The sequence below is a fragment of the Cantharellus anzutake genome (assembly GCF_015039405.1).
Source record: "Cantharellus anzutake strain C23 chromosome Unknown EI90scaffold_11, whole genome shotgun sequence".
In the NCBI taxonomy this organism is placed as follows: Eukaryota; Fungi; Basidiomycota; class Agaricomycetes; order Cantharellales; family Hydnaceae; genus Cantharellus; species Cantharellus anzutake.
Genome location: NW_024066961.1, coordinates 957,863 through 981,824, shown reverse-complemented (window position 1 = coordinate 981,824; position 23,962 = coordinate 957,863). Strand labels below are relative to the sequence as shown.

General features: G+C 48.2%; 9 protein-coding genes across 9 annotated transcripts; 4 read left to right on the top strand and 5 right to left on the bottom strand.

Annotated features, from left to right (window-relative positions):
- Nucleotides 1-1,846: 1,846 nt before the first annotated feature.
- EI90DRAFT_3279915 (hexokinase) lies at nucleotides 1,847-4,153 on the top strand (the record flags this gene model as incomplete). The annotated part of the gene is made up of 9 exons (XM_039066720.1): nucleotides 1,847-1,886; nucleotides 1,908-2,149; nucleotides 2,234-2,524; nucleotides 2,580-2,596; nucleotides 2,650-3,222; nucleotides 3,303-3,519; nucleotides 3,622-3,686; nucleotides 3,760-3,818; nucleotides 3,880-4,153. The coding sequence occupies 9 exons, from the start codon at nucleotides 1,847-1,849 to the stop codon at nucleotides 3,924-3,926; spliced, it is 1,551 nt and encodes a 516-aa protein (XP_038919320.1). The 3' UTR covers nucleotides 3,927-4,153.
- Nucleotides 4,154-4,250: 97 nt separating this feature from the next.
- On the bottom strand, nucleotides 4,251-5,568 carry EI90DRAFT_183386 (uncharacterized protein). The gene is made up of 10 exons (XM_039052245.1): nucleotides 5,555-5,568; nucleotides 5,339-5,499; nucleotides 5,237-5,282; nucleotides 5,114-5,181; nucleotides 5,005-5,063; nucleotides 4,900-4,947; nucleotides 4,777-4,846; nucleotides 4,610-4,709; nucleotides 4,446-4,555; nucleotides 4,251-4,386 (listed from the first exon to the last, which is right to left on the bottom strand). Exons 2-10 carry the CDS (start codon nucleotides 5,401-5,403, stop codon nucleotides 4,344-4,346), a joined length of 609 nt encoding a protein of 202 aa, XP_038919319.1. The 5' UTR covers nucleotides 5,404-5,499; nucleotides 5,555-5,568; the 3' UTR covers nucleotides 4,251-4,343.
- A 2,494-nt stretch (nucleotides 5,569-8,062) lies between these two features.
- EI90DRAFT_2992563 (ribosomal protein L14) lies at nucleotides 8,063-8,974 on the top strand. The gene is made up of 3 exons (XM_039056137.1): nucleotides 8,063-8,203; nucleotides 8,278-8,640; nucleotides 8,689-8,974. Exons 1-3 carry the CDS (start codon nucleotides 8,177-8,179, stop codon nucleotides 8,695-8,697), a joined length of 399 nt encoding a protein of 132 aa, XP_038919318.1. The 5' UTR covers nucleotides 8,063-8,176; the 3' UTR covers nucleotides 8,698-8,974.
- On the bottom strand, nucleotides 8,922-11,310 carry EI90DRAFT_3119742 (uncharacterized protein; the record flags this gene model as incomplete). The annotated part of the gene is made up of 14 exons (XM_039063243.1): nucleotides 8,922-8,978; nucleotides 9,038-9,423; nucleotides 9,475-9,504; nucleotides 9,561-9,624; nucleotides 9,674-9,682; nucleotides 9,738-9,795; nucleotides 9,860-9,909; nucleotides 9,978-10,016; nucleotides 10,068-10,404; nucleotides 10,465-10,527; nucleotides 10,583-11,046; nucleotides 11,102-11,141; nucleotides 11,203-11,225; nucleotides 11,275-11,310. The coding sequence occupies 14 exons, from the start codon at nucleotides 11,308-11,310 to the stop codon at nucleotides 8,922-8,924; spliced, it is 1,656 nt and encodes a 551-aa protein (XP_038919317.1).
- An 853-nt stretch (nucleotides 11,311-12,163) lies between these two features.
- EI90DRAFT_3119741 (uncharacterized protein) lies at nucleotides 12,164-14,613 on the bottom strand (the record flags this gene model as incomplete). Its single annotated transcript, XM_039063242.1, has 6 exons — nucleotides 12,164-13,507; nucleotides 13,559-13,667; nucleotides 13,719-13,918; nucleotides 13,975-14,103; nucleotides 14,158-14,260; nucleotides 14,318-14,613. 6 exons carry the CDS (start codon nucleotides 14,611-14,613, stop codon nucleotides 12,164-12,166), a joined length of 2,181 nt encoding a protein of 726 aa, XP_038919316.1.
- Nucleotides 14,614-14,708: 95 nt separating this feature from the next.
- EI90DRAFT_2969079 (DHHC palmitoyltransferase-domain-containing protein) lies at nucleotides 14,709-17,124 on the bottom strand (the record flags this gene model as incomplete). The annotated part of the gene is made up of 13 exons (XM_039055638.1): nucleotides 16,994-17,124; nucleotides 16,821-16,940; nucleotides 16,686-16,761; nucleotides 16,539-16,632; nucleotides 16,463-16,487; nucleotides 16,395-16,411; nucleotides 16,304-16,313; nucleotides 16,106-16,247; nucleotides 15,970-16,055; nucleotides 15,817-15,916; nucleotides 15,748-15,762; nucleotides 15,542-15,697; nucleotides 14,709-15,266 (listed from the first exon to the last, which is right to left on the bottom strand). The coding sequence occupies exons 1-13, from the start codon at nucleotides 17,017-17,019 to the stop codon at nucleotides 14,709-14,711; spliced, it is 1,425 nt and encodes a 474-aa protein (XP_038919315.1). The 5' UTR covers nucleotides 17,020-17,124.
- A 96-nt stretch (nucleotides 17,125-17,220) lies between these two features.
- EI90DRAFT_3279912 (dihydrofolate reductase-like domain-containing protein) lies at nucleotides 17,221-18,575 on the top strand (the record flags this gene model as incomplete). The annotated part of the gene is made up of 6 exons (XM_039066719.1): nucleotides 17,221-17,275; nucleotides 17,584-17,719; nucleotides 17,769-17,839; nucleotides 17,903-18,160; nucleotides 18,229-18,428; nucleotides 18,480-18,575. The coding sequence occupies 6 exons, from the start codon at nucleotides 17,221-17,223 to the stop codon at nucleotides 18,573-18,575; spliced, it is 816 nt and encodes a 271-aa protein (XP_038919314.1).
- Nucleotides 18,576-18,691: 116 nt separating this feature from the next.
- On the bottom strand, nucleotides 18,692-19,094 carry EI90DRAFT_2911965 (uncharacterized protein; the record flags this gene model as incomplete). The annotated part of the gene is made up of 3 exons (XM_039054442.1): nucleotides 18,692-18,840; nucleotides 18,890-18,935; nucleotides 18,990-19,094. 3 exons carry the CDS (start codon nucleotides 19,092-19,094, stop codon nucleotides 18,692-18,694), a joined length of 300 nt encoding a protein of 99 aa, XP_038919313.1.
- A 1,160-nt stretch (nucleotides 19,095-20,254) lies between these two features.
- On the top strand, nucleotides 20,255-23,954 carry EI90DRAFT_3045989 (P-loop containing nucleoside triphosphate hydrolase protein). The gene is made up of 13 exons (XM_039059444.1): nucleotides 20,255-20,791; nucleotides 20,865-21,202; nucleotides 21,274-21,338; nucleotides 21,391-21,660; nucleotides 21,722-21,844; nucleotides 21,892-22,010; nucleotides 22,071-22,327; nucleotides 22,389-22,498; nucleotides 22,551-22,702; nucleotides 22,759-23,012; nucleotides 23,068-23,153; nucleotides 23,205-23,262; nucleotides 23,318-23,954. The coding sequence occupies exons 1-13, from the start codon at nucleotides 20,684-20,686 to the stop codon at nucleotides 23,529-23,531; spliced, it is 2,154 nt and encodes a 717-aa protein (XP_038919312.1). The 5' UTR covers nucleotides 20,255-20,683; the 3' UTR covers nucleotides 23,532-23,954.
- Nucleotides 23,955-23,962: the final 8 nt, after the last annotated feature.

The following is a 23,962-nucleotide window of genomic DNA, read 5'->3' as shown; positions in this document are numbered from 1 at the left end:
TAATATCAACCAGAACGAAATTATGCACGCACTTGATAAGTCCATAAATAAGCAAAGCACGGGATACAGCCAACATGCACTTTCTTAGAAGTAAAATGGCGTAGTATTTACCAGCAAACCCGATCAACGCCTCCAGGAAACCCAGGGCAACGCCTGAAGCAATCCATCTGATTGCAGAAAGCTCTGTTGAGCCTCCAATGTTCTGTAACCTATGAATGTGGAGAAGATAAAGGAGCAACAATAAAGCCACCAATTGAAAGATGGTGATCGTCGTAAATGCCACCGTTATGAATGCATGTGATCGCTGTTGGTCTGCGGGAGATAGAAACCCGCGGAAGACCGAATTGTTGTTTAGATGGTTGTTAACCCAGACAAGACCGCCAACCTCGTCACTGATAACGAATCCTGAGATGCAGGCGCAAAGACCCACGAAAGCAACGGTGTGAATCGGAGTTAAGACGAAAGGGAAAACGGAGGCAATGAGGAAAAGGAGGATGAACAGTGCATAGAAGAATAGGGGAAAGGGTGACATAGCGCCTTGAAAATTAGTGAGCCATCAGCTCCGATGGAAACCAATAAGATTATAACAACGGACCTATGGCACGGTCAGCAGCGTTAAATGAATTGAATGAGCCTGATCCGTGAGCGACAGACTCCCCGCTTCCATGCAAGGCGATATCCCCAACGGAAAGCGCAAAAGAAAGGATCCCTTCGGTGAACAGAAGACTGTTCTTCGTTTTTCCATGCGCGCCAAACGATGCGTTGGCCAAGAAAAAGACGAGAATGACCTGGGCGGCGGGGGGCATGAGAAGAAGTATCCTTCCTGCCCGCGATATGTTAGAACAACGAAGCGATTCCACGGGGGAAACACAAAGATAGTCAAGGCCCATTCATGTATGAGCAAGCAATTGAAGGAGAGTGGGCGATGAACGAGAGACTGTGCGGCAGACCAGCTGCTGTCTGGGTTGACGCTAAGGTATTGTGACGAGGAAAACTAGTAAATGGCGACAACGCTTGCTACTAATTTACCAAAGGTCGCCATGACACACAAAATTATTACATAATGATCGTTGAGTGATCGAATCATCAAGACATCCTTTATCGCTTCAAGCATTCGATCCCTCTGCCTCAGAACTCGATCTCTAAGTGCTTGGATCCCCTTGCGATGAGGCCCGTAGTGGCAGTGCAATGTTCAGGCACTGGGCGGCGGACTTGACGGTTGTTGACTTGGGAGAAAGGACAGTGGCGCCGCTTGGCCGCTTCAATTTCAGATTAAAGGAGAGGCCATCTCATGACAAGTCCGGCTGAGACATTGAGATAATGCAATCATGGTCAAACAACCAAGAAATGAAATGCGGATGGATGAAGTTCTTGGTTCATATCGCCGGACGCTTTACATTTCGCCGGAGTACCCAATGCTCCGTTGCTCAGTGTGAGGAAGGTATGAGTTGAGCTTAGAAGAACCGTACCAAAAACATATCGAAGCTTCGCCACCACACCCGACTCTTCCGAACCGGGATGGAGGCGAGAGAAACGGTCGTCCTATATGTGCTCAACCGGGACCAGGACCTCGCTGACGTTGCCAATCTACCACTCGAAGGCCAATTGCAGTTAGATGTTACTCGCTTTTGTGGCGGGAGGCAGTTCCTCGCCCCTGCAGAACAAGCGATTTAATTCTTTCCGATATTCTGACTTCATTTATATTGACATCACTCAATTGATTTTGTTAAATTACCGATAGTTCGGTTCATATGAGATAACCCTGTTTGTCCGCTGGCGTTTTCGATCTCTGCATTCCCCCTCGCAAACGCTCACTCTATAGTCACTTACACTCTCCAACTTCATCATGAGCACAAAAGGCTCCTTTTCTGAAGGGACGATCCGTCGTCCATCTCTTGCACTCTCAGGATCAACTCCTTCCTCTCGCAGAGGCTCAGGAAGTATCACGCTTACCTCTGGTCTAACAGTAGCGGTCCATACGAGGACGGACGTTGATGAAAAGTTCCCCCATGCCACCCCGAAAACGTTGTCCGATCATCTTCGTAAATATGAAGCATTGTTCAAACTTAGCTCTCAACGCATGAGGATGATCGTCTCCGCATTTGAGGATACCTTGGGGCTTGGTCTTGAGAAATATGGTCAGACAGTTGTACGCACCATGAATTGCATGGCTTTTTAAAAAAACGCGCTTAATCCATTTCACATTGGCGTGTCGCTTTGCCGACGAAAATAGCCTATGATCCCAACCTACGTATTTGGCTGGCCAACTGGAGAAGAGACGGGAGATTATCTTGCCGTTGATCTTGGAGGAACCAATCTTCGTGTCTGTCTCATCACTCTGCGCGGCGGAGGCAAATTCGAGATTACCCAGTCCAAATATCGATTAACCGATGAACAAAAACAAGTGGATGGAAAAGTCCTTTTCGATTTCTGTGCTCGATGTGTTGCGGAGTTCATTCAGGCTCATACAGGCGATAAGGACGGCTTCGTCAAGCCAGGTCAGGAAATAGCCTTAGGCTTCACAGTAAGCCATTCACCTTTGTCCATGTCCAATTGTTTGCTCATGTCACACGATCTAGTTCTCGTATCCTTGCTCGTTAGTTTTCATATGTCCCTGCTTGCCGTCCATCCTATTAAATCCCTTTGCAGCCAGAATCGCATCGACCATGGAGAACTCATTCGTTGGACGAAGGGCTTCGGAAATCCGAATGTCGAAGGCCGTGATGCTGCCGAATTGTTCCGCGACGCTCTCGCAAAGTACAAATGCCCCGTCAAACTAGTGGCTATCATCAACGACACGACTGGAACACTCATCGCTTCTCATTACGTTAATCCACGCACCAGGATCGGCGTTATCCTCGGGACGGGTTGTAACGCAGCTTACATGGAAAAAGTGAAAGACATACGCAAGATCAAAGACCTTGGTATCCTTACGGAAGACCCTGAGGCTGAGATGGCAATCAACTGCGAATGGGGTGCATTCGATTCTTTTACTCATCAACATTTACCTCGTACGAAATACGATAAACAAGTTGATACCGAATCGAACAAACCTGGGGAGCAAGCATTTGAGAAAATGATTTCAGGCCGTTACCTTGGAGAGATCATGCGGCTTATCATATGTGAATTGATCGATGACGGGGCGTTCTTTTTGGGTCAAAATACCTACAAGATCGAAAAGCCTTACATTTTCGACACTGCCTTTCTATCCTTGATGGAAACGTAAGCGATATTAATATATTTTTTAACTTATCACGAACTCGCTGAAATTTTTTTTTAATTTCCCGTTCCCGATCCTCCAGCGATCCGACAGATGAATTGCTCACAATCATCGGGATTTTCACCTACTTTTTCAATCTCGAGACTACGATCGAAGAGCGCCAATTCTTCAGGTCTCTCGCTCGCGTTATCGGTACCCGTGCAGCGAGGTTGAGTGCATGCGGTATCGCGGCGCTTGTTTCTAAGATGGGTTATCTGGAAGAAGGTTGCGCAGTCGCAGCTGATGGCAGTTTGTATGGTGTAAGTGTGTGTGGGACCTACACATTAGGGCCACATTTTTTATGTTGGCCGTTTATTTGGGTGTGGGAGCTGAAAACAACAATCCCCCTCGCGTTATTCCAGAAATACCCTAAGTTTGCGGAAAGACTACAAGAGGGTCTGAAAGATATTTTCGGTGACAAAGCAAAGTATGATTATTTCAAACATTTCCCCTCCCCCCCCGAAAAAAAAGCATTGTAAACAATCTTTCTTTCTTTAAAGGAACATACAAACGCACCATGCGGAAGATGGGAGCGGTGTTGGAAGTGCGATCATTGCGGGTGCGAATATCTTCTTTTTATCTTGACCTCCGAATTCAACTCACCGCGAGTCTATGGTTAGCAATGACCAAGAAACGTAGGGATGAAGGAAGGTTCAACAATGTCTGAGCGCCACCGCAATGAAATTGGACCAAGAGTGGCGGTTTTTGCTGCGCGGAGTTACGAACTGCTTGTCTCTAATCAGAAAACTGTGTTTGTATTTTTAGTACATTTCAAAGGCATCCATTGAAAATGGGAATAGGCACCGGGAGAACAGCGCGTCCCGCGCTGTTCAACGTGTGCCTGCACAAAGCAATAAAATCCGGAAGAACACGACCAAGATGATCCGCTAATATACATGACTTGTAGGGCGTGAGATGTTGCGCGCGATAAAGCTCAGAAGGGCTGCCGGATATAAGATTCTCCGGTTTCTTGTGTGGATGGAAGCTACGAATGTGAACAGAGGAAGGGGCGGGGAGTTGTAAGCCTGTCTTTGTTTAGTTTTGTTGCGATTCGAGGTCGCTATCAGCTTTTGCACATGTGTCATCATGGGAGTGTGGAGAGCGGCTGTTGGAGGCACGAGGAAGCACTGGAAGGGGTTTGTGAGCAGTCGTACGTCCCTGGAGATTCCCGCGATTTGAATCTAACTCTAGAAAACTACTTCCATTCCCTTGATTTTGGCAGTCTGATGGACTCCGGAGACGAGTGCGTGACCACCTGCACCCTCGGACGAGACGTCTCCACTCGTCCAAGACATCCTTCAGGACATATTATCAGCTCGGTCGGCCTTAACGGGACATCCCCCATCGTACCTTCTGAGTCCCAAAAATAAAAAATACTGCCAGCGGGACGGTGGACAAAGTGATGGCCGGAGCAACCGCAGTCGGGTCGGCTGTGGAGAAGCAGTTCAGGCTATTCAGAGGGGATGGCGTATTCAAGTCACCATATGTTGCAATCACCGCGGATTAATCAGACTTACGCAAATGCCATCAGAACGTAGGTGGAAAAGATAGAAGCGCGAATGGCGATGGGGGTGTTTATGAATCCATCTACAATTTTAAATCCAAGTCAATCAGCGCAGGGGTAATATGCAACCACGCACTGGCCAATGTTGATCGGTAATTCCGCCACAACACATACGTTGTGCATGCTAATCGGACCGGTCGTAAGTTTCTAAAGAGAATATGATCCGATCTCGCTAACAAACCTTGTAAAATAAATGTGGCTAACAGAAGTGTCCCCGTCAGGATTCCCACAAGTGGGGAACTGAGGTGTGAGATGAGTCTTCAGCATATGGTGATGTCGCATGCACGCACACAAACGCCATGTCCAGTGAGCAGTATAATCGGTGTCTGGAGAGCTGCTCAGGATGTCTTCGACCGTACTGGGGACAAAGTCATCAGCCATATTTGAATAAAGAGAAATATCTCTTGTTTTACTTTGAGTACGGGGATTGCGACAGCCACATATGTGAGATGAGGGAGTCTAGAAGGATCGACTCTCCATTAATGTCCAGCGACGACCGTTGATGACCAACCCACAAGAGACATATGTATGTCCAAGCGTCCGACCCATGGGGCCAATTGTAGTGGAACGATAATACCATATGTGCAATCTGTCATAGCCGGCTGAGCAGAAGGATCCAGAGGGACCCAAGGCTTCCCTTACATTTGCTACAACAAGGAGCGCGCTTGAAGCCAATCTGAAATGATGTAAGTGAGACCATAGACCAGCAGTGTATACATTGGCGGACGAACAGCGGAGGAGTTGGAATATGAAGGACGGATTGTACAAGACAGAGTGTTGGTCCCGGATTGTCATTGAACAAACTGTCAGCCTCATTAGTATGACGGAGAAGATAGCTGCATGCATAGTCACAGCTCACAGAAATGAATGTACGGTACCCGTGATGATGCAGGCCATGTACAAATTTAAGAGCGTCGGACGAAGCTTCACTTTAGCCGATACTGTGGAGGTCAAAACAAGGCAGAGAATGGCGCAGGTGCCCAGCACGTTGAACGTATAGAAAACTGTTGCGACCGCAGTCAGAGCCATGGTTGTGCTGGTGAAAGACGATAACTAGACTGCTACTATATGAGGCACGCCCATACTGGATAATTGTTACGAGCGGTCAAACAAGACAACCGCGCAATTCGGCATTGAAGGCTGCGCTGGATACAATGATGAATACTGATGCAAGGCACTTGGGTCAGGGGCCAGGGCATGATGGAAGAGTGCTTTGTGAATCCGGCCAACCCCTACAACGCAGCTAGGATTCAAAAATTGTGATATAGAAAAATTGATGATGTGGACATGAGAAATGGGGAAAATATCGGATGAATAGACGAATAGACGAATAGATGATGATGATGATGATGATGAATTCATTTTTAGGTACGTATCAGGACGAGTAAATTCGGCAAACTAAGGGCCAGAGGCTGGTCACCGGGCTATACGAGTTCATGACGGATTAGATAATAAGATGGCAATGGACGTTGCAAGCCCGAATTCCTGGACACAGCGAGAATGCCAAAGGAGTGGTGATTCAAGGGTCGTTCCAGGGAAAAGTCGATGCTTGGCAAATAACCCAAACAACTGCTATGAAAAGACAGCGCAGAATCTAAGCACCAACTGACAAGGGGGCGTCGTCCAGGAAATATCTGGTATCCGCCGTGGATCGTCACGCGCGCGTTGGAGTGATGCGTAGCCCCTTGACAATCGGTGCTCGTTGTCGTTGCTGTGTTCATTCATTTTTAGAGTATGTGTCCGTGCCAACATGATTCGTAAGAGGGAGGGTATCGTCATGGAAAGGAAAGGTATAAACGGAAGTAAAAAGAAGGGCATGTAGGCATAAGTAGATTACAGAAGAGCAAGCGAATTATGAGTAGAGGTTTGATCGGGTTGTGATCGGTTGAGGCAAAGAACACTTTAGTGTGTAAGGCTAGAGGCGCTCGTAGGGTGGGGTTCTGGAGGAAGAGTCCGCCAGACTTTGGGCAATTTTGTGTGAGCCATCACGTGCCTATAATCGTTCCTGTCGGAAAACACGGAATTTCGTTTTAACGCGTTAAGAGCTCTCAACGCGTTTCAACGCCTTATTGATCCGTTCCAACGCTTTATTAATCTGTTCCAACACTTTGTTAGTCCGTTCCAACGCTCAAAGCAAAAATCAAATTGTAAATACTCAGCCGCGCTGTAAACATCCCTGTTCACAAATGCATGGATGCGCTTTCCTTTCACTGTCAACCACGGCTGTAGCAACTGCACATTCACATTTCCATACCCTGTACTTTCAAGCTACATGGGAGTTCTCCATACTCAGGTAAACACATGTTTCATGATTCATTGCCACAAATTACCTTCGCTTGCTTCACATCGATGACGTCTACTACTTGACGGCCAACCACTCTCACGGCGAACGACCACTTCAGCAAGTGACGAATCCGCAACAACCCCACCGTTCACTTCCTGTGTCATTTTAATGAGTGGGGTTCCATATGGGAGGCCGGGCGCTGAGTCGTAACTTGCACATGTCATTCAGGGACAGCATGGACAACGATTCCGACGCACACAGAGAACGTTGCAGCAATTTTTTTCGGTAACTCACTTCATAACAGAGTGCACCCCCCATCAACTGTCAGTGTTCAGCATAGGAATCTTCCTTTATCGCTCCATGTTCCACCACCCTCAACGTCCACCGCACATTCTTATTTAAGCCACTTCATTCACTGAGTTCTGATTTGTGTTTGCGCTTCATGTTCTCCTCAATACCACTGCTGAAATGAACTTCAACTTCGTTCGAATTCTAACTCCACATAGCACCACCATTGAGAGCCACAATGAGACATGGTCCAATCCCACAGCGGGTGTACACATATTGAGAATATCAAGTAACTTAGCCCAAAAGACCTATCGACACAACTTTATGTCAACATATCAGTGCAAAGCCGAGAGTGCATGATAGTGTAGCGGTTATGAATGTACTTACTATAATGACCACAGCGTTCCTTGGTTCAATTCTCACCTGTACCAACCATTTAATGATATTTCTGGTCCTATTCCGCAATGTGAGTTACCAAAATTGAGGATAATGTGTGGGGACGTAATGAAATGAAGGTAGGCTTCAATCCTGGCCTGCAAGGAGTTGTCTCTTTTTGTTGACCCTACCTTGTTGCCGTTGCAACGCGTTGAAACGGAGGGAAAGCGTTACAACGCCTCGAAGCGTTGGAACGATCGAGTTCAGTGTTGAGAGCGTTAGAACGGCACGTGCCGTTGAGAGGCGTTACAACGCCTTCTAACGGGTCACAACGCGTCCGCAGTGTTTTCCGACACCTAGACAGGGACCCCAATAATATTTTGCCTGTCATTTGCACATTGCCCAAATGATTGGGCTAAAGGGCACCTTAAATGTGAGCACCTCTTCAGCCTCTCAGAAAAAGTCCTCCCTTTTTTCGTTTTCGCTCCAGCTATCGTTCTTCGGTAGATCATTGACAATTCTGGCGCGCTCATTGCGGAGTGCGTTAACGTCTTGAAAGCGAAGAGCACTGCAGGTGTGGGGACCGTTGGGGATGAATGCGTCGTTGTGATCAAACGCGCACGTCCAATTCCACAGGGTGCTGCCCCTTCGAATATTGTAAAAGTTCGGCGTGGAGACGTGCATCGTGCTGTTATTGTCCGCACAAAGAAAGAGGTCTTACGTCCAGACGGCCGTTATATTCGCTTTGACGACAATGCCGCTGTTCTCTTAAACAAGAAAAGAGAGCTCTTGGCAACTCGTATCAACGGTGTCGTCAGCAACGAGCTTCGGCTTAAAGGATGGGGCAAAATCGCCAGCCTTGCTCCCAAAGTAAGCCGGTACCTGGTCATCATGTGTCACAAAGTTAATACTCTCCAGGTCGTGTAATTGTTGCAGGACCCAGGTGTACCAAGAAGCTCCGACGATCCCCTCTTTCCAGAAATTTATTATCATACAGTTCCAGCACGCAATAGGGAATTAGAAGCTACGGTCTACGGATGATCACCGTCGTCTCGGCCATTCATGTTTCACGCCGTTCTGATCTCATCCAGGCGTCGACGTAGGTGCATAAAGCGATCTAGCGCACGGCCACCCCCCAATGAGAGTTGACTTCATCTAGGTTGAGAACTGTATCGGTACTCACTTTGAGCATGCTTTAGAAGCAGTTTCTGGGTTGACGTATCAGCTGTTACTCATTCTTCCCGCGTGTTGGAAGATAGCCCCTTACCTCAATCCCCTCGTCGCTATCTTGATCGACGATAACCCAGGCAACTTCATCTTCTATGCGGTCGTGCTCAACAATAATTCTCATCAGACTTTGTCGCATCGCCTCCGCATCCTCGTTCACCAAATGATCAAAGAATTGCTCGCACTCATCGAGGAAGTGACGAAGGTCTTGGCTGAAAATCTGCATGAGAGTATCTCTTCCAGCATTATTGCCGTCCACTTGAGTATCATGAATGGCTTCTCCGGCATGGGCTTCGGTTGAGTGGGGGTGTTCCTGCTTTTCTTGTATGTGCTGCCTCCCATTGAGGGCAAACCCAGCTTCGTGATCATTTTCGCGGGTCACCGCTTTGACTTGGTGGCGCATGACTCGCTTCCGCAGTATGTCCGCTATGGTAGAAGTGGTCAGCCCTGATTTGCATCGTGCCCCTCGGGACTCACAAAATGTGACAGTCCAAGCTTCTGCCACCGCTACAAGGGGCATGGCTCAGCTATCGGTATAAGATACTCTCAAGAGGCATCCTTACAAGAGAAAAGGATAGTGAGGATGATGATTCCCATCACTCCCCATCCAATGTAAAATGCTCGGCCCTGAATTACATTAAGCACAGTTCATACACACTCATTATAAACATCTTACTCCGGGTGTCTAAAACTCTTCGTAATCAGTGAGGTGCCCAACCGCGTTCAAGTGACAAACATACGCGTGGATAATATTCCCCATATCCAATGGTACAGTAGGTCACGAAGGTGAAGTAGAAACTACAGAAGGGAATTGTGTGTCACCCCCCAGGCCCCTCACGTAACTACAACAAGCCATGCTTACGCCGCAAAGAAGTCCCAGCCTTCTAGAATCATGTACACGACCGCTCCAACCTGTTGCACAGTAGACCGCGAGATTATTCTTGCCAGGTGCCACGGCACAGACAACTTGGCCGACTTACCACCCAGAAAATGATAAATGACGAAAAGGACAAGAATATCTAAAGAGCCATAGGCAAGCCCGAGCACCATGCGACAAAGCACTTGCTCACTTCGATTCTATGATCCGTCATTGCATCTTCCTTTATCGCCTCTCGGAGGGAATCGAAGTAGGAATTCAATTCCCGGGTGGGGCTTTGCACAGGTTGTTGTGTTTGATTGCTGCCGGCAAATTGGGCACTGCTTGATCCAGCCTTAGCCCAATGTTGGATGTTGGCGAGTCGCTCTTGCATCCGAGGATTCTGTAGCTCGTTGCGTATCCGCCTCCTGAGTCGAGTGTTTGCATTGGCCAAGACTGTGCCTCGGATCAAGGAGACAATGATACCGATGAGGATGATGCCAAATGGGAAATAAAAGAACGAGAATATTCTGGCTGCTGTGTTGTTTGGTCTAGGCAGCACATCAGTAACGTACCCATGAGCCAAGACGATGTAACGCATATCCGCTCACACTATATCACCATAACCAACCGTGAGAGATGATGACATGACAAAATAGATGGCATCCAGGTATCTAAAATGATGAAGAGAATATATGATTGACCTCGATGATGTGATGACGTACATACGAAATATCCAAAAGGTACCTAAATACAATGCTACCGATTGCGAGATAGGCCATGAAATGGAAGGTCCTCATCGCCAGTCTTCTTTGTTTCTGTGTGAGAAGCTTTCCCCGCCCATACGGGACCCAATCGTGCTTCAGAGCATCGACCGTCATCAGAAGGGCCGCTATGAGAGACATTATCCCCGAAGACAATGTCAAATAGTAAGCAGTAGATAGTGCATAGCCATCTTGCTCCACGTTCGAATGGGATGTTCCAAATATGCTTAAGCACACTAGATCCAGTAGGATAGCAATGCCGAGGGAGCCGATACACGAGCTTGTAATGATCATGGTTTCAGAGCCGTTTATGCAGAAAAGGAGTAGGACGGATGCCAGAACATTGAAGAAAAGACCAAACGATTGGCCGATGATGAGAAGCACGGGATCAGTCTTGGTTTCGCTGGTTGCACCTTTTCGCTGATACCACTACCGCCAACGTTTGAAGTCGTACGCCAGTGGAGACAAAACAGATATGGCTTACATTCTCCGCAAGCCCAGGGATTGCAAAAACAACAGCAGTTCTGTAAAGTCCCCTTAATCCGCTCTGACGCACTGGCCAATATAGAAGGGAAATTCACTAACGGCACCAGGGCAGATGATACAACCTAGTGAACGTCAGCACATATGCCCACCAGATAATCTGAACAGACATACCGCCCTCCACCTGGTATGGTGCCGATGCGAACTCATGCGGTGTTCGAGGGGATCAAATAGTTAAGTCCAGAAACCTCCTAACGCCACAGAGTGTACCGGAAAACCCCCTGGAGCCAAGCCGCCAAGCCACTCATGATACAAAATGTTGTTTTTGCAATCCTAGGAAGAAAAACACTGTACGGATGCCCTGCTTGTATGGTGTCCATTACACCGTAGGGGCTGATTCGTCGTGAATACTCGCACCAGTTCGATGCGTATTTCGGAGAACTCCGAATTAGTGCTTGAAGGGCTCAAAGTGTTCCGCATGTACCAATGCCCCGCAACCTCGGCTAATCATCGACGCGTCATATCTTCAATCTTCAGGAGGTCGCCAGCTAGAGGGTTGCAACCTTTTCGACGGAGAGATAGATATCAATGTAAATTTCGATCACAGAGTTCATTCCCAGTCGCTTCGCTGGAGTATAGGCACGCCCTCACAGAATCTCAATGTCATAGTCCGTCCATACAGCTAGTTTCCAATGATCGTGATGCTGCGGAACCCATCCATGTGCAAACCGCCATTCATAGAAGTTGAAGGGCGGTATTGCGTGCCTAATGTGACTATTTTGCAGCCCGAGCGTAGCAATTTGTATAGTAAAACATTGGAACAATCCCAGGACCAGTCTCCATTGATAGCCGGAATTGCCGATATCTCATCGACGTGCTTGTCGAGCCACTGTTGCGGAACTCAACTCCACTCCCGAGGCATCACAGTCTATTGCAGCAAGAATACACCGTACAAGACCGTTTAATACGCAAGCTAGAAGAACCCCAAAGAACTAAACAGTGAAATAGGGTAGACAAAAAAAAACACAAACACAAAGATGTACAATACTTATTTCGCCACAAATTAGTATGTCCGATCGATGAATATTCTCCACCGCTCCCCTTCCTTGCCTCCCATGTGTAAGTCGAGTACATTGGGTCCCAAGGCGAGAGCACTCACGTCCCAACGTCCCAGGTCTAGCACAGCCGTTTTCGATTGTCCTTTCCTGTATCGACGTCTTTTCTTCAGTCTCCCGTTTCGCTGGACTGGCACTTGACCCGATCGAGTGGCCCTCGGGGCACTTGGTGGGTCTTCAGTATCAGAAGCAGACTGTCCGCCAGGGTCGGTCCCATCATGACCATTCACTTTAACGTCTCCGTTGCCTTCTAAAACATCGTCATCGATTACCATATCATCGGGAGTTCTTGACCATCTCGAGGAAGTGCTGGAGGATGACGGCAGAGGCATTACTACTAACCCATTGCACTTGACCTCGGCAGGAAAGCGGACCCTGGCACCCGCAATGTCAGGATCCTCGATCTCGACGGATGTGGCTTTGTTTTCCAATTCAGACTGATTCTGGGATGAAAGGTCGAAAGGTCGTTCTTTTTCAGCCTCGACAGCAAGTTGTACCGAGGATTCATTGGATCCTAGCCGGATAGACCAATGGCGAATGCCTAGCCCTTCGTTCCGCAATGCGAGCTTCCGCTTTGAGGGCAACGCGACCACAGTCACAGTGCGGATAGTCGTCGTTACAATCGCATCCGGGGTTGGGGAGCGGGGCGTTACAGGGACTGTTGAGACAGGTGGTGGTATGGGAGGCACTCGAGTGGGCGGAGGCAAGGGAGGTGCAGAAGCTGGTATAGTTGAAGGTGCAGGTGCCACGCCTGCTGGTGCTGATGTAGCCTGCGTTGCCGGACGAGGGGTTGTGGGTGGAGGCTGCTGGGCGGCACCGCCCGCTGTGGTGGGAGCAGGGTATCGATAATATGCCGACTGCTGAGGACCGTTGACTTGTTTAGGTGTCGATGTTGTGGCGGCTGGGGTTGGGGTAGCTGGCACAGAAGGGATTGCACTCGATTTGGCTGCTGCTGCAGGTGACTTCGATGACCCTGGAGATGCTGCTGTCGGTTTTGCAGGGACTGAGACTTGTTCCTTGGCAAGCGCCTGGGAGGTGGAGCCAGGTTCAGGCTTGCGATTCCCCATCTTCAGTCTGATCTTGGTTGCAGAAGGCGCAGCTGGGGGTTGGTTTGGAATAGCGTACTCAGGGGGTAATTCGGTAAGGATTTCGCGGAAGATAGGCCGGAGGGTTTTTGCTGCAAGCCAGACGGGCGAATTATCCTCGTTAAATTTCAAGGCATTGTCAAACAGCAACTCGACATCCGCGGCAAACTCGCTAGAATTCGCGTATGCTTTCTTCTTGAGCTTTTTCTAGTGAAGGAAATTACTCGAAGGAAAAGGGTATAGGATGATGATGCGCACGAAGATATTATCTAAAGCAATAGGTTTCTCGATCTGTTTATAGTAATCGGGCCACTCTTTTTTATTTGGCAGAACATTGAAGGGAGTGACTAGAGGAATGCCTTCGGGGCTAGTAGAATGGGTCAAAAGGCATCTTGAAGTGGGTGGAAGTATGATTTACCTTTTAGGAGAGCGTTTAATTAGCTTCTTAAGTTTCAATCTTAGCAATCGTGACAAATCTTGTTGGCGATGCCTTTTTGCATGGTCGTCAGCTGTATCCTCATCGCCTATTTCCGAGTCCTCTGGATCACCAACGTCAACTTCCTCATCTTCTGTGTCTTCGACATTAGTTAAGGCCTTATATTCTTGTGATGCAATGTTCTGGCCAGTGAGCATCAGGTTAGCCATACTCGAGAGATGGGTATGCGTTCATATACCTGCATAACGCGAGCAGCGACCCAAATGGGGGACTGCTCCAGATTATAGTGTGTGGCATTTCGGAAGCAGAGGTCGAAATCAGCTTTGATTGCCTTGAGCGAAGAATACGAGTCCTTCTCGATTCTTGACTGCAAAATTTTAGTTAGCAAGTACCCAGGAGGAATAAGGAGGCATCAATGTACCTTTATTTCGTCGAGAGCTATGGGTTTCTTTATGATCCTATAATAGTCAGGGTATGTTCGCTTGGGTGGAAGTTTGAGAAAGTCGTATGCTATTTCGTGCCCTCTGCAAACGGGCGTTCAGTAACGATACTCCAATGACACACACTAAGACAACACCCACTCATTGGAACGTGCAGCCCTCACAGCATTCCATATCTGCATACCGTGTTCTTTGATTTGGGTGGCGGCATCGGGTGATTGAGATGTACCATTTACATCTTGGTTTGAGGTAGCGTGGTCTGAATTAGGCGCGTCTTGAGTTGGTGTTGGAGATTTGCGTTGTTTGTGTCCCGGTATCGTGATTGATATCCCTGTCGCTTCACGTCGTCTCTTAGCTCTTGGACCATGCTCGACAGGACTGGTCCCATCAGCACCTCCTCTCTTCCTCTTTGAAGTCTCTGGCGCACTCGCAGCCATGGCCGCCCACGGGAAATACCCTACTTTATCGGATACGGAGACGAAACGGACTTAAGCACGAGCGAACATGGAGTCTATCGGATTTAAGGCACACATCACATGTCACCACTATTGACACCATGGTCCATTTCCTCATCAATATTGGACTCATCGTCGGAGGACTCCTCTGGAATGTAACGATTATATTTGTCGCCGATTGGCCGCCAAGTATCCGCATCCCAAGCCGGCGAACTTTCTGGAGAACGAGGTCGCACCTCCCATCCTTCGGACCCTCGGCGCACGCGCACGCGACGTCCCGGTTCAATGTTGGCATGGGTGGTATGGGTATCACTATCATTTTCCGATGAAATCAAATCTGAAGACGATGACAAGAGGGGCCCCGATTGCATTGTGATGTCAGTGCCGGCGCTGAACGACGCATGGTAAGGTGGCACACTGTAAGCACCAGGCTGAGCAGTGAGCGTTGAATCGTCGTCAGCAAGTCCTGCTTGTGTGCGACGACGTAGTTCAGAGTTTGATGGACGAAGATCTGGATTGAAATTATTGCCACCATATGTCCATGGGAATTCTGGCAATGTGAACTTCCTTTGCAATGCTTTCGCGGGTTTGTGTGGATTGAGTGAACGATAGGGATCCTTTGGTGGCCAGATATCCTGGACATCAGGTTCTGAAACCAAGACGACAATGCAAAGCGTTGATTAGTTAAAAAAAAAACAAAAACAAAAAGATGACGTGAGAGATGCGAGTCCTGATGCCGCTGCCCAGATACGCACTGGCCTTGGTGTTGAAACCTATTTCATTATACACCCTGCAACCCGGAGTTGCGAAGATCTGCATTTCTTCTCCACAGCAAGTCGGGATTCTCCGTCGGAGTTTGCGACGATTGTGCAGCTGAACTTGACCACACGTCTGGGGCAAGCGTATCCACTTTCTCGGGGAGCTCATTGCGAAATTCAAACCACTTACCGGCTCCATCGGTGACTGGGAAGCTTAGACCATCTCCGTTGACGTGCTTCTGTGGAGAAAATAAACCCAATGGGTTGGTGCCCATGATGTAGCGAATGTTTCGAAAGGTGCCTAGATGCTAAGGGGAAAATAAGCATTTAGCCCTCCAGAGGAGCGAAGCATACGGACATATGGGAACTTGATCTGCAAAAAGGGGAAATTCAGTATTCAATTCAGTAGTGAAAAGGATGCTCTGACCTCCTTGATCCTCCCTTTTTTCACCATAGTTGCCACTTTATCCTTCTCCCAACCTTCAATAGTTGTTGTATTAGTAGCCACGCAATAAAAGTGGTATAGGCTGATGAGCAAGGCATTTAGTTTGTGCGAAAAATGATATTCTGCACATCTTGCCTGAAAATCCCGACGCACAATAGCACGGGTCCACAAAATACAAGATTAAGAATTATGAATACCAGTTCTACCAGGCTAGGGTCGTCCTGAAGAAAATAGCGTCAACTATATCCCTCTTCAGGGAAGGTGTCCTTACCATGTAACTAGTCACCGTAAAAGCTGCCCACGCTCGTTTAGTCATCAGGATAATATGATAGGTGCAGCATATATCAACTAGGAATAAAAACCGAATAAAGTGTGCGTAATTGTAGTGACCGACACAATTGTTGACCCATGGGCTGCCAGTGGTCTCAGCGAGGCGCACTGCCAAAGAAACCGACAAATAATGGCATACCAATGATGATCTGGTCCCCGTCCCCCCCAAAAAAAGCCGTGGAATCAAGATAAGTAGACGTCCAATATCAGGGGAAAAGGGGCGGTCCTACCCATGCGGAGAACGCAGCTGCACAGGATGCGTCAGACATTGATCTCCTGGAAGCTCTTCACTACACACCGATTGCATTTTTTACAGTGGTGGGCTGGAGGAGGCATTAGGGGTGCGATAAATGAATTAAATAATCGTTACTAACCCCTAGGGGGCTTGTATTCTTTGCATGTTTGACAATATCTGGGCCCCCCCATCTTCTTTACCTCATACACAGCATCCCACCGCCGGTCGGGTTTCTGCATTCATCTTCAGCACAACCATCTCCTAAACTATGTATGGAACCACTCACCCATCCAGAGGGTACGCCTCCAGGGTCGGTGTTGACAATTGCGTAATAATTCCATAGTAGGAGACCAACGAGGAGACTGGTCAAAAGCCATTAGGAAAGGCAATTGTGCACCAATCACAATTTCTGAGATCGCACTTGAACGGCCCAAGAGAAACGAGCAGAGCCACAGTGACTTCTCGGCCAAACCAAGGCCAAAACACGAATATTTGGGATGAATACGCAATAAATGTAATTAAGAAGAGGGTGAACGAGACCCTAGGGTCAAGGTTCAGTAAGGATGCAACAGCGAGCCATTATCCGAGACACACCAGAGCCTCCCAGTCAACTTCCCCATCTATGCTGAGGAGTACTGCAATATCCGTAATGTGAAGGGAGGCAACAGGATGGCAAAGGCTCCAGGCGGCGGCACCACAGTCAATTCAAAACAATGTGGTTCACGTGATGTACGCAACATGCGGCCGAACCGGAATTGGCCGAGTCCATCGTATTCAATATAAGCTTTTGGGGATACAGGATCCCAGCTCCTGCTAGCGAGATGTATCCAGAGATTCGGTCGACCGTCACCCTCCTCATTGCTCCTGTTTTGTTAGGTTCCTTTTTCTTTTACCTAATTTCTGTGCCCGCGGATCAATGATGTAGTGACACAATGTTAAAAGAGTTCGGCCAATTCCGCCACCCGCACAGCTGTGACTGACAAGCCATCCCTGGTCCGCACAAAGTATTGGACCAAAACAAAATAAGTGATATACAAGTTGAGGGGGGACCCAGATTGGGACATCATTCTCTGGCTCTGATACCAGTGACTGGGATCCGACTTGAATGAGCTGTGTCGTACAAGCCTCAAATGAGCAACGAACAGGCATCCCCCCAGAATTCCTCAAACGAATATACCCCGAAGCAATTCCCTCTGATGGAAGTCGGTCACGGCCATATATTACGCTAACTTATGCCCAGTCTCTCGATGGCTGTATTGCGGGGAAAGGGGGTACCCAAGTCTTGCTTAGCGGGAGAGAGAGCATGATTATGACGCACTGGTACGCACAGCTGTAACACGTGAAGCCGGGGTGACCAACCTGGATAAAGGCTGAGAACTATGCATGATGGGATACTCGTGGGAGTAAACACAATTCGGAATGACGACCCCCAACTTAACAGTCCGTAGAACGTCTATCGGAGTAACTCAGCTCCCCGTAACACTAGTTCTTTGCCTTGCATAGCTCGTCATTTGCCGCCTCGCTCACCATCTTACCCTCAACCGAGACCAATTGTCCTTGATACCTCCCTAGGAACACCGCCCTCTTGCAAGCTGTTGCACAATTACCAAAACAAAACCGGACGACAACCATGGATCGTATGTGCCCAGCGGCCACTGCGAGATGGATCCACGGTCACTACTGACCTTTGGTGGGAGCGGCGCCATGCTCTCGAGTCAGCCGGTGCTAGAGTGATCGAGGTCTCTTCTGAAGATGACAAAGGTGTCTATCTTACTCGTTGCTACTAAACAGATCACCATGTTTCAATTCTCATCTCTCGCAAATTGAAGTCAACATTCAGGCAGCATTGGGGGCACTTCGACGACTCGGGATCCAATCCCTAATGATTGAAGGCGGGGCCACCGTGATTGCGGCATTCATGAAGCTACAAGATCAGGACGAGACGCCCACAGTAGACATGCATATTGTCACAGTAGCGCCAAAAATCATAGGCTCGTCAGGATTAAAGGCCACAAACACAGATGCTCAAGTAAGTGGTACTCCCAGACAGCAATATCTGAGCAGCTGACTATTTAGGAAGCCACCACATTTAGAGCCCATCGGGGCTGCAATATTTGGAACGGACGCCGCGTTTGCATCTAGGTTGCTCAGACCCTCGGGATTGAGTCCAACATAGAGCCAGTTGAGTGAACGCACGAATAGAAATGGATCGAGGTCTATAGCGTGAGGAAAGCGGGACAGCGTGGGCGCTTGAGCGGCACCCAGACATTAGCGAGAGCGAACTTACATAGATTATTGGGAATATTGAGAATATCCAGGAACTGGGGAAGCGCTTTTTGATCGTGAACGAGGGCTGTCAATTATCTGCTCGAGAGAGAAATGCTTGCGTGCGGACACGGGGGCACAATGCCTTATGAGCACACGATCCTCTAACTGGCAACCTAAAAGAACATTGAGACAGCCTCAAAACCAAAAAGAAATACTCCTTACGGTGTTCGGGGTCATGTACCAGGTACTTGTTGCTCCGCGGGACGAGCTGTCGTGGGATGTAATGTGAGTGGCCCATCGGTTATCCAAACAGCAAGTGTACCTTCCGAGTCACTGGATGCTCAACGAATCGAGTGACCATGACAGTGGTGGTCTTCGTCATAGCCCCCACCTTGGACACTACACCAACAAGTGAAAGCCTTACCATCAACGTAGAGCGCCGGACGTAGACAATTGGCCGTCACGTGGATATTTAGGTCAAAGCCAACGAATTGATTGTTATATTGTTATATTAACTATAGCTGTATTGTATCGGAGTTGTCCGAATTTATTGTTATATTGTTATATTAACTAGTTGACCTTTGCGGACTCATCAAGGGTATTCTCGTGCCCCAAACCCGCGGGGAGCCATTGTGTTTATGTCCTACAATTTTCCAGCTTAACATCAGCCGCCCCAGCAAAGTCTATTGTCAAAGTTCAACATTTGTCCTCGAGATTTTTCCGCTGCTTCTTTCGAATCTCAGCCTAAACTTCTGGTGCATCTAGTGCGAGCTAGGCCTACTCTCATTTCCGAGGCCAATATCTGGCCATAAGTAGCTTGTGGTACAAGGTACTTTTTTGACCTTTCATTATGCACACAGGGATTACTTAGCTTTTAGCAGTAGCTTCAAAATTTCCGCCCCCGAGCAGTTTTTGGTGTCCAAACACAAGTTCAATTGCGGCTCGCTCTGTCAAAACTATGCGGAATAAGAATTTACCAAAAGATGCGACCCAAGCCCTTCGCAACATCCTCATGGTACTGATGCCCGATCTTTGATGGTCCAATAGTCCTCGCCTTTTCACCGCCCCCTCCTTTAGATCAAAATCATCGTTTAGGAACCATGACCCAATACGAATCTGACACAAAAGCGTATTGTGTCATATTCGTGACTGGCAAGCGGCCATGTCTTTGTTACAGGCCAACGAGCATTCGGCGCGGCGGTTGAACCCCCACAGCAATACTGTAACACCTTTGTTATACGGAAAGCTGCATAACACATCATTTGTTGTGCAGTCAATTTCTTTGTTGCCCAGATCCCCCATTTATGGAAGGTACGTGTATCACCCACTCTTTATTGGACATGTTGACCCTAGTGACCGAATCTTGGCGGATTGGAGGTATCTGCGAGGTTTTTTAGCGAGCAGGTGCGCCAAAGCCTCATGGTATTGCCCTCCCCAGTTTCATGTCAGTTGCAGTTCTGGAATTTGTGTTACCTTGAATACAGGCATTACCGAGGCCCCCGCTCCCTGTTCCCTATTCAACTAGTATATCAACTAATGACTGTGTGAGATTATTCTTTAAGCCTCGCCTCTTGATGCCTTTGTGCAGTGCAGAAACCACGCTGTTTCCTGCAGCTGGCGGAAGCAAACACAACTCATCTTCTTGAACGCCATGTTTGTCAATCTAAACGAGACTTTGACCGCTCGACCTGCCATATCCCGCAAGAGTCGCCGGTTCAGGGCTGAATCGTCATAAAAGATCTGAGAGACGACGGATCGTTGTGTCGTCTATCGAGTTTCATCAGACGTAGCTCCTCGACTCTCCGCACACGCCTCCGCCCCGCAACGGGTATAGGCGTAGAATAAAGTACAAATAACTTGTGTGAGTGAGAGTAAAGCAGGGTCTGCCACAAATGAATCCAGAAAGGAGCACGAGGAATCGGCTCCGGGACAGGGGAACGCGCTTTGGCAGTTTATATATGCAATCCCTAACTTCACATCCATTCCTTTCCCTCCGCCTTTGTCCCTCAACCTGCCATGTTCGACGAGCCTTTGCTCCCCCGCTCTCCATCTGCTGGGAGCTACAGAAAGGATGCAGACCCTCCGAAATATCGCATTGTGGAGACCCAATGGGGGATTTGGCGCGTATGTCATGTTCAACCCGCGTTTATCTGCGTGTGGCGCGGCTCATGTACTCAAGTCTTCGTTAACATCATAGATTTTGACCGAATTTCCCGTCAAAAAAGGCTGGTTTTCGCAAGAATTCGCTCTCTTTCGCATATATCGACAGCTGCAACTTATTTGGGAGTGCGCGCCAGTTGCGCGCAAATTCCTTAAAGAATGCTATTCCCTTGCCCCACTACACCTCATCATATGGATTCTTGCGCGTCTGGCGATAAGTGTGTCTGGGGCCTTATCCCTATACATCTCTTCGTTGGTGCTCGACTTGGTGGAGTCTTTTGTCGAGCGAAGGCGACCAACTCCAGGCCGGTTGATGTTCGTAGTAACTACCCGGATAGTGTTCAGTGTATTCCAATGGGCGTCCCACGAAATCCTGTTCGTATCCTATCTGCATATGAACCCGAGTCCAATGCCTCAACGTGGTATTTACTGTTCACCCTCGACAGCGAATATAGTGAAAGGGTGGTTCGCGAAAGGCTCAAACGACAAATGGTCGCATACAAGGTCCAAGGTACAATTACATGATGCTCTACCTTCATCCCCCTTACCCGCATTATTCCCAGTGTATTCAAGGCTGGATGTCCCCACAGCGAATGACCCAACGGTTCGTTCCCGCCTGGACCAACTGGCTTCCAGTGATATTAGCTTCAAAGCTCTTTTTGGGATGACGGGCACCCTCACGAAACTTGTGACTATCATGTCACAATTGAGTGTGTTGCTTGCAGTTTTTCGTCATGAAAAAGGAGGTGCTGAATTTGCTGCGCTGGCGCTCATACAACCGCTGTTTTTGATGTTTGCAATATCGAACGAGAATCCGTTGAATCTCAACGGTGGTGCGAAACTTTCTTGCCCCCTCAAATTTTCGCCATGTTGATTTCGCTGACGACATTAAAGTTTTCGCCGTATTCCATGCAAACCCTTACCATAGGAGAATGACAACCATCGAGTCTATTGTTTCTAGGTCTTCTTACCGGGAAGAGCTGGTGGGGAGTGGCTTACGCAACTACGTTCTTGACGGTGAGCAGCTTTGCTCGCACTTGAGCTGGACTCAACCCTCCTCCAAGAATATAATAAGGCGGATAAGGCCCTTGGCGATACCCCTATTAATGATCCATGGGACACTAGACCACCCATCACCTATTGGAAATCTATGCTCCCATGGATAACGCTCGATTTGCCTTGGGTGAGTTTCTGTGTCGCAGCAGTTCAAGTTCTATCGTCCATGCCTCTGAACATGAAACAGATTCTCTTCGCTGTTTATGCCTATTACTCTAATGGAAGCCTTCCGCTGAAGGCACTCATGCTGTTGGAACAGTCAGTATCAACCCTGACTTTCCATGCGCAAGATATGATCCGAGATGGGAGATCTATCGTTACCTGGCTACAGAATCTGCGCCAAGTATATGATGCCGTTAAAGTGGAAAATCAGATAATGGACGGGATCTTGGACTACCCCCAACCCAACAGCGATCCTGACATGGGTATGAAGGTTGAATTCAAGTGAGCTCATGAGACGATTGCAAGCCCGAGAAGCCACTCACTATCTAACTCTTTGTCCCAGCAACGTCTCTTTTTCATACCCTCAGAGTAATGCGCTCGCAATCCGCAACATGTCTTTCAAAATCAATCCGGGTCAAATTTGTGTGGTTGTCGGAGAAAATGGATGTGGCAGTACGTACCCCGCTTCTCCGCATGTGGCGCCCAAAAGCTAACATAATCACAGAAAGCAGCACCACGAAGCTTCTCCTAAGATTATTTGATGCAGACGCAGGCGAAATCATTATTGATGACAGGCCAATAAATTCCTATAAAAGTGAAGACCTGCGCAAGGCAATGGCGGTTCTGCGTCAAGACTTCGATGCATACCCACTTTCGGTACGTAGTAGCGGAGTTGTCTTCTGCAAACACAACACCATTCTGACATCCTAAAGATCGGTGAAAATATAGGGATCGGCGATGTTAGCAATGTTAACGACATGGATGAGATACGAAAAGCGGCCGCCCAGGGAGAGTCCCTCGAGTTCATTGAGGGCCTACCCCAGAAGTTCGACTCCCATATTGAGGGGACGTATCCGTATCGTGACACGCTTTACAACGCTCAGCCGGACAGTCTTTTGCAGCAGCGGGTAAGCGAAATGGTGAATGACCTGAAGTTGTCTGGTGGCCAATGGCAGCGACTGGCTCTGTGAGACTGTTTGTGGTTCCCAAGATAGTTGACACCATCTAAGATTCTTGTACAGATCGAGGACCTTTATGCGCGCGAACGGGGTGAAGATGGCAATATATGATGAGCCAAGTGCGAGTCTGGATCCCAAAGCTGAGTTTGGTCCGTTGCACCCTCATAGTTCTCCTCTGCCCTGCTGAGGAAGTGCTATAGCCCTTTTCGAAAGACTTCGTGCTATGAAAGGCCAGAGAACCATGCTGTTCATCACACAGTTAGTCCTTCGACCTATATCCTTAGCGCCATCCTAAATCACTTATTGATTGTAGCCGCTTCGGTCATATAACCAAATATGCGGATATAATCTTGTTCATGAAAAACGGAACGATTATGGAAGCGGGATCACACGAAGAGCTCCTAAGCGCTGAAGGCGAATATGCGTCACTTTACAATTTACAAGCGCAAGCTTTTGCGCCGCTATCTGAAGGGACAGATACAGCTCCCGAAGCGGACACGGACCCTTGGTATGATGATGATTCATAATAACCACTCTTTTCCCCTTTCACCCTACTTGCGACACCCCATCTCTTCATCTCTCCATTCATTCCGATGTTTTGGGACTGCCTCAAAACCTTACATTCCATGCGCTCTTGATTTGCTTTCGCTTTCTCGCGTGGAACCCGCTCTACCTGTATCCTTGCTCTTCCACCCTGTTGTCTCTCGCCTCCTAGGGAACGTGTCGGGAATCATTTGATCCTTCATATGTCTCAGCATTTCTCTCCTTGCCTCCAACACCCGATTCTTTGCCCACCCACCAATTCCTGCGGATGGCTCGGATTGTGCAATAGCGCGTAATATTCCCCTTGACTTACACTTCACACGTAGCTGCATTATTTTGATCTTTCACTGTCTTCTACATAACATCATCTGACTGCAATGTGACATTCATTGTTGACACATCAAAAAGCGGTCAT

What these genes read in the sequence shown, in the direction of transcription:
- EI90DRAFT_2992563 (XM_039056137.1), top strand. Translation starts at nt 8,177, where the DNA reads ATGATTGGGCTAAAGGGCACCTTAAAT. An exon ending in GGCTAAAGGGCACCTTAAAT is followed by an intron (nt 8,204 to 8,277) that starts GTGAGCACCTCT and finishes GTTCTTCGGTAG; the next exon opens with ATCATTGACAATTCTGGCGC.
- EI90DRAFT_183386 (XM_039052245.1), bottom strand. Translation starts at nt 5,403, where the DNA reads ATGGTATTATCGTTCCACTACAATTGGCCCCATGGGTCGGACGCTTGG. An exon ending in TCGCAATCCCCGTACTCAAA is followed by an intron (nt 5,182 to 5,236) that starts GTAAAACAAGAG and finishes CTTTGTCCCCAG; the next exon opens with TACGGTCGAAGACATCCTGA. An exon ending in TACGTTCTGATGGCATTTGC is followed by an intron (nt 4,710 to 4,776) that starts GTAAGTCTGATT and finishes CCCTCTGAATAG; the next exon opens with CCTGAACTGCTTCTCCACAG.
- EI90DRAFT_3045989 (XM_039059444.1), top strand. Translation starts at nt 20,684, where the DNA reads ATGTTCGACGAGCCTTTGCTCCCCCGCTCTCCATCTGCTGGGAGCTAC. An exon ending in CCCAATGGGGGATTTGGCGC is followed by an intron (nt 20,792 to 20,864) that starts GTATGTCATGTT and finishes TTAACATCATAG; the next exon opens with ATTTTGACCGAATTTCCCGT. An exon ending in GGATCCCAAAGCTGAGTTTG is followed by an intron (nt 23,154 to 23,204) that starts GTCCGTTGCACC and finishes GAAGTGCTATAG; the next exon opens with CCCTTTTCGAAAGACTTCGT.